Source organism: Mustela erminea, chromosome 15 (assembly GCF_009829155.1).
Source record: "Mustela erminea isolate mMusErm1 chromosome 15, mMusErm1.Pri, whole genome shotgun sequence".
NCBI classification, from domain to species: domain Eukaryota; kingdom Metazoa; phylum Chordata; class Mammalia; order Carnivora; family Mustelidae; genus Mustela; species Mustela erminea.
Window position 1 is genome coordinate 62,662,548 of NC_045628.1, and position 7,449 is coordinate 62,669,996.

Below are 7,449 nucleotides of genomic sequence, written 5' to 3' on the forward strand. Positions count from 1 at the left end.
CTGTTCATCCTCGGGTACAGGTGCCTGAGCGGGTGGTGTGGTCCCTGTGCACCAAGGGAGCCTGTCTCAGCAGAGGGCTGCCAGGCCATTCTCCTCCTTAGATAACAGTCTGGCTTTGCCCTAACCATATAGGCTTGGCTTATTTTTAAGGTGAGATCCTGGACACTCTTTTTAAGGCTTGCTCAGGAGTTAGTGTCAGAGATGTGAAGTGACATGCTGGTTGATGTATGGCCTGGACTGAGCTTACAAATAGGTTCTGTTGGCTTTCAGTTGTGTTCGTTTTGTGTCCAGAGAGTAGCCAAGTGACTGGGAATGAGTGGCGAGTCATCACCTAGGGAAAGCAGGGAGGAAGGGGCTGTCCATAGAACACCTTGCCTGCTCCCAGATGGAGAGAGTGACATGGGGCACAATGAGAATGACTTCAGGCATCACAGCGGACCGCGGGAACTTCAAGTGGTACTCCGCCTGATCTTCCATGGCTCCGGTGAAAAATGAAAACCCAGTAGTCCCAGAGGGGCAAAATAAGGGCTTTCTGCCCTTTGCCCAGCAGAGGGCGCATCCAGCCCCTTCTTCCTACAGAGGAAGAACCCAGACCCAGAGTGAGGGCAGATGACAGATGTCCGAACTTTTTGTGAACTCTCTATAGGACTCACGGGTCCTTTTCTCTTAAAGCATGGAGAGGAGTGAGACTTTTGATGAGCCATCTGAGAGAAGTGAGCCCACACTGACGGCCACTGAGGGGTTGAGTATAAAGCATTCCCCCTCAAAAGCAAGCAAGTAGTTTAGCATCATGTCAACAGACAGAGGCTGTGCATATGGCTGAGAGAGAAGCACAGGTTTGAAGGTTTCCCCACACCCAGCCCCAGGTGGGCACTGGCTCTAGAAACACACACGACTGATTCTTCATCTAAAACTCTAAAGTCTCTGTGCTCCCCTCTGACACACTGACATGGCACCCCAGTTCCTAGGAGAGTCACTCACAACAATGGCAGCAAGAGGGGATGTGAGGGTTTGCTCTTTGGTTTCATCCTGAACTTCGACACAGATGCATTTGCCAAAGACTTCCCAACCCTAACCAGACCTTAAGTAGATTTGCTTCTGTAGAGTATTTAAACTCAGGGACCAAAAAAAACCCCACCTACATTTAACCACTCTGCATGCAGCCTGGCCGAAACCTATACAAGACAGGTTTATGCCATCAGCAACTCACCGAGATGTACCCCGACAACCAGCTCAAGAAGCGAACTTGGGCCAAGCCAAGAACTTGCAGTGGCAGCACCCAAGACAAAAAGTGAGGGCATGCTGCTCTCTGTGATGCCAGGCTGACTTCCCAGACCAGAGCCCCACAGGGCACTGACTTCCTTGACCTTGGCACCTGTCCTTGGGATCCCCTTACCTGTCAGATCAAACCTATGTAATTCAGGGTTGGGAAAGAGAGCTCCTTAACTTTCCCAAGAGACACCTGGAGTCATTAAACAACAGCACCTTTCTTGGGGCCCCTGGGTGGCTGAGTTGGTTAAGCATCTGCCTTTGGCTCAGGTTGTGATCTCAGGGTCCTGGGATAAAGCCCCGCATTGGGCTCCCTACTCAGGGGGAAGTCTGCTTCTCCCTCCCCCTGCTCATGTATGTGCTCTCTCTGTCTCTTTCTCTCTCTCTCTCCCTCTGAAATAAATAAATAAATAAACAAATAAATAAATAAATAAATACGTTTAAAAAAGAGAGAGAGAGAGAACTTTTCTCCTTTTCATAACAAAGCTACCGCTGTGAGGCCAAGATAGGTCTTGTTTGAGAGGCCGACTTCTAGAACTTGGGGTTGCCTGTGGCCGAATGACAACACAGCACCAGCAACAGTAACAACAACAAACCTTGCTCTCGTGACAGTCTTGGGAACGGCATGTGATTCAAAGGTGTCCCATTCTTTGCCTTACCTTACTTCATCCCCTCAATAAAAAAATCTCTCTGTGAATTCATGAGTACAAAAGTCCCACTCTGAAAAAAGCCACCGTGCTGTCCCCAGGCCCAGGGAGGCAAGAGTTTCCTTAGTCTTCGAGAATATGGGCGCATCTTGGCAGTTTCTTGAATGCCTGTGGGGAAGGACTTCCTACCTTTCTGGCACGCCCTTCCCTTGCCACTGTGCATATCTGTGTGAGTGTGTCTGCCTATGTATTTGTATATGCACGCGTGTGTGTGCATGTGCATGTGTGCCTGTGGGTGTTGGAGGGGGTGGTTCTCAGTCGTCATGACAACACATCTCCACCTGGACCACACACAGGCACACCAGCCGCATAGGACGAGTTGGACCAGCCTGGTATGGCTGAGCATGAGGACCCCTACCGCAAAGAGGTATAGGGTTTTGTCACAACGATCCTGAGGCTGCTGGAAAGGGGCAATAAAATCAGGCAGGTAAACGGAAAAGACCCAGTTGTTTCCCAGAAGGGACCAGAGGAAGAGGAGGAGGCTGAGGACGAGGTGGGTGGTAATATTCCCACGCCTTTGGCCTCCAGGGATAGTCATCATCGTCGTCATGGTGGGTCACCACGGCCTTGGACAGAAGGCGCCGCATCCTGCTGGAGTCTTGCAGCAGGAGAGACACCTGCATTCTGGTAGGGAGCGAGGGTTGGAGGGCAGAGTGGCCAAGTCGGGGTGGGGGAGAGGGGAAAGAAGGTAGGGGAGAAATAGAAAGAGAGATTTATTATGAGAAGGGCACATGCTGGAGTTGGAAATGCCGCCAAGGAGTGAAATTTAATGGTGAAGAATTAGAGCGAGCAAGAGTGAAAACCTCCGTCCTGAGTCACCACCCCTGGTGGCGTCTGCCTTTGAGATGCGGGAGCGGCTCTGGACAAGGGATTTGCTGGCTGAAATTCATCTCCACAGCCAGTTTTACTGTTGTTCTGGTTTGCCTCATCGGCTTTGAGGTCATCCATGGCCTTCCTGGCTCCAGTAACCTGCCCCTCCTCCTCTCATGGCCACAGACATGCCTGTGGTCATTAGCTGGAAGTGCCCTCATCCCCACCCCTAGTAAATCTCTGTTATTTAAGCCACTGGGTCATGGCGGCCGGTGCGTAATCTTGCAGATGCGAAGCGCTTTCAGGCATGTTGTCTTATTTAAAATGATCCTATGGAATGCACATTACTTTCCCCACTTCAGAAGCAAAGGAGTTAAGGACCAGGAAGTCTGGCTAAGTTCACGCATATAAAAAGTTGAAGAGCCAGAGTAGATCACGAGGTCTGCCTTCAGCCAAAGCTGACATCCTCTCCCCCAAGCCCTTCTGTGCCTCTGCCTCTACCAGCAGCTTCCCTCTTTGGTGACTCTCAAATGTGACCTAAGCTCTGACCTCATCTGCATATAGGCTGATGGCACCCAAGTGTGCAGCACCTTTCTAGAACATTCCCCAGAGCTCAGAAGCATGTAAAGCTCCATTGAGTATCCTCAGACCCTGGGCTCAGTACGCTGACGACAGAACTTGTTACCTTCCATATCCCCTCATGTGGTGACATCGCCCAAGCTAGAAACCAGGGATGCTCCCTGCTCCTCCCCTCGCCAAGCCGTAGATGTGATGCTGCTTGTACCTCCTTTTGTTCCTTCTGCACTAGAACAAAGGGCAGGGTCCAGCTGTATTTGGTTCACCTTCCCTCCTGCTCGTGACTTTCCTCAGTCACAACACATGGCTTCTGCCTCCAGGGTGTCCTTTGCTCTGCCCTGGGGTCCCACTGTCTTCTCATCCCCAGCTCACTGTGTCTGCCCAGTCACTGTCCCGGGCACTGACGACTGGAAGCCGGGTGGAGAGACCTTCCCTTCTCCTGTCCTAGCATGGTTCCGCCACACATGACTTTGTAACATGGATGACTGGTCCTGTTGCTGGACCCTCTGCCCGGTGAGGAGCCCCCAGCAGACTTTCCTGCTTCCTCCAGGCCACTTGGCAGGCCTGGTGAGTTCCACATGCCATGGGACCGTGCCTCCACCCACACCTCCATGCCTCCAAATCCAAAGGTCAATTTTAGTCCTTATTTCCCTGGAGCCCCAGTTCAACAGCAAGAGGCTTGTAAACAGATAATTACTTGTGGTGGATGCTTCTACCACTCACCATCTCCAGGGATCTGTAATCCCAAGCAGGGCCCTGCAGCACGAGGGCATCCCTCCTGTCCTTAGGAATCCATCCAGTCAAGAGCACAGACCCTTGTCCTTTGAGCGCTAGCCTTGCTAATTCCTCCTAGAGAGACAAAGGCCATCTCACCCTACTGGGTAGTTCCTGGATCCCCTGACATCCCTTGGAAATGCTGCTCCCATTTTATTGCACAAAGGACCACCCCCTCACTCAGCTCTTACAACACTCACACATTTCGGTTCCAGATGCTTCCTCTATAGATGCACCCACAGAAGACCACAGGTCAGATTTGCTAAGGAGTCCTGGCTCCCTGTCTTCCCTGTGTCTAGCAACTTGATCAATGATCAAGACCTACACGGCTCATCCATTCTTTTCCAGAGTCCCAGGCTACCCGCCCTCCAAGGCCAACTTCACAGCACCCCTAACCCATGGAGAACTGGGCTTCAGAAAAAAATCCTCCAATTACTGAAAGTGTGGCAGACTGGCGGGGGGGCAGCATGGAGCCAAGAGATGGAGCCAAGAGGGTTCCAAGCCAGGGCCATGGAGTGAGTGATCATATCAAGAGAAATGGGGGCCAGAGGAGCCCAAGCTGTGCTTTTAGGTGGATGATGGTTTCAGATTTGGACGTGTCACATTTAAAATTCTGGATGCAAATGTCGGTGGAGGGGACCTGCAGGATGGTGAGATCAGAGCCTGGGGCTGAAGAGTGACAGGTGAGACAGACACAGCTGGGGGTTCTGTGTACAATGGTGACAGGTGTCTCTAGCAATGGGCCTTGTACGGAAGGAGGTCCCTGTGCTGGAATGAGTGCTTAATGGGTACCTTCTCGATGAATGTGCCCAAAGACCTGAAGGGGGCTGCATTACTTAAATGGGTGCCTGGCGGCCCCACGGCTGGAGCCATCAGGCCAGAATGTTAGCAGTGATTTTCTCTGGCTGGTGGAATTGGCAGGTGATTTTGATTTCCTTCTTTGTGCTTCTCCTATGCTCTTACTTTCTACATGAAGAGTTATTTTTTATGAAAGGACAACACACAGGGGTGCTTGGGTGGCTCAGAGGGTTAAGCCTCTGCCTTCCGCTCGGGTTAGGGTCCCAGGGTCCTGGGATCAAGCCCCACATCGGGCTCTCTGTTGAGCAGGGAGCCTGCTTCCTCCTCTCTCTCTGCCTGCCTCTCTGCCTACTTGTGATCTCTCTCTCTGTCAAATAAATAAATAAAATATTTTTTAAAAAAGGAAAACAAAAGGACAGCACAGCCCAAGTAAAGGTGCTGGTCTGCTGCTTGGGCTGTGTGAGCTCAGTTAATGCTCACCCAAGGAGCTCCGTATTATCGTCTCTGCTTCATGGGTGGGCACATTAAGGAGAGGAGAAGGCAAGTCATTTCAGCCAGGCCCATGGGGAGTAAAAAGGATGAGATGGGTGTCAGTCCACACTTGTGGCCATTATCTACACCACATTCCCCAGATGTTTAAATCAGAGAATGTTGAGTGGGAGGGGCTCTTTGCTGGGAAGGTGCTCCTGTTTGGTCCCACTCTGCCCAGGTTTGCTACAAGTATGACTTAGAGCTCAGCTGGGAGGCAGAGTATTTCCATAAGAAAAGGACAGTGAAGCTCAGAGAGGTCTAGAGAGCCACCTGCACGAAGCTAGCCCATCCAAGGAGGACTTCCTGGAAGAGGGTGTAGGCTCTGGAACCCTGTGAGCAGGGAGTGGTGGGAGGGACCTCCTTTGGAGGGCAAGTGGTGTGGCGAGGGTGAAGGGTGGTGGGTTTGGGAAAGAGGCTGGAAACGGCATGATGGAGAAGGGGGACTCGAGGTCAGGCAGGAGTGGACGGCACAGCAGCTCTGCCACCTACTCTGTGTAAAGTCAAGAGAAGCAGCCTGTGAACCTCAGTCTGCTCGTCTGTAAGCCGGAGCTGATGGTAGTTACAGTCCAGGTTGTAGTTACTCGGCACCCATTCTCCTTCCCAGCTAGGCCCCATCCTGTGGGTGTCCCCCACCCATCACAGGTGTACAGGAGAGAAAATCCCAGCGTCTGCCATCCCTAGAGGCGCCTTCCCCATACGCTCGGCATGCCAAGGGCAGCAGGATGCCCAGGGTCCATGTATCTGTCTACCCCTCAGGACTGCTTTGTGGGCACCGTCACTCTAGGAGAAACTGTAAGTAGGTCCCACGGCCCAGGCTTTCTGGAGCCGTCTGGTTCCTTCCTCTTCCGCCCACCTTTTTGTTGTGAGCTCTTCCAATACATGACCTCTTAGCTTAGCGACAGCTGGTTGATTTTTTGTTCCTTGTTCCTTGTGTTCAAAAATCCTTTCTGATACAAGTACCTGCCTCAGAGGGGTTTTCGAAGGACTCAGGTCACGTGGCACGCCCTCACTTGGTGCTGGAAATTCCTACTGAGAGGCGGGCTACTGAGAGAGGAAGTGGAGCGTTAGGTGGGTAGAGGGCCACTAAATCAGGGTTTCTGAACCTTTCTTTTTATCGTGGCCCTCAGTAACAAATACATTTTACATCACAACCTAGCAGCCGGGGCACTGGACGTCCTCGCCGGCTCAGAGAAGCCACGGTCTGTGCTGTTTTCCTCCGAGGACTGTTACTAGAGTCCCCTTTTACTCACAGAAGTGTCCCAGTTCAGATGAGAAACTATGTGGCCAACGTACCCACGTGTCCCCATGTGTCACACTGGGCCCTCTCAGAGTTTCTCTTCTGTTTTTGTTTGTTTGTTTGTTGTTTTTTTCATGGTCATGATCTACTGAATTCATTTTCTGAGCTTTCCTGTGGGTTGTGACTCTGGGAGCCATCCTGTCGCTGCCGCTCAACTTTCTCTTCAATCAAATGCAACACTTAGGCGCTATCTGAAGCATTTGGGAAAGGATGCTGGGCATCGCGATGCGGTGTCCCGAGAGGGTTACGGACAAAGCCCTGGCCTCACCTACAAATTCTCCGTCTGAGAATTCTACAGGCCTGCTCGTTGTTGCTCTACTGTGTATTATCTCATCATGATGAGCACAAAAATTTAATTTGGCTTCAAACAGGTTTAGATTGCCAGGGAAAAAAAAAATCAATGTTGTTTATTCGGGCCCTAGTTTGTTCATTAAAATAAATTACCTTTGAGTTCTGGGCTGGATTTCATAAAGGCAAAGTTTGCCGTTGTTAAGGGGAACAGAGCCCGTGGATGGGAACATCTCCACAGGAAAGTTTCAGTTCACAGCCTGATGATGAGAGAGTCCAGTGAGGGAGAGCTGAGCGGGCGTAATTACTGCTGAAAACTCTGCCCTTGTTTGGAACATCTCTATGGCGCTCAATCCATCAGAGCTTTCCCCTAACATCACAGGGCCACAGGGGACAGGC

The 7,449-nt window shown here is 51.4% G+C and overlaps 1 protein-coding gene across 1 annotated transcript; it reads right to left on the minus strand.

Annotated features, from left to right (window-relative positions):
* Positions 1-327: 327 nt before the first annotated feature.
* TMEM272 (transmembrane protein 272) lies at positions 328-6,390 on the minus strand. Its single transcript, XM_032314611.1, is given in 4 exon segments — positions 328-331; positions 2,279-2,475; positions 2,477-2,600; positions 6,319-6,390. Coding segments are annotated over 3 exon segments (324 nt in total). The 5' UTR covers position 2,600; positions 6,319-6,390.
* Between the last annotated feature and the right edge of the window lie 1,059 nt (positions 6,391-7,449).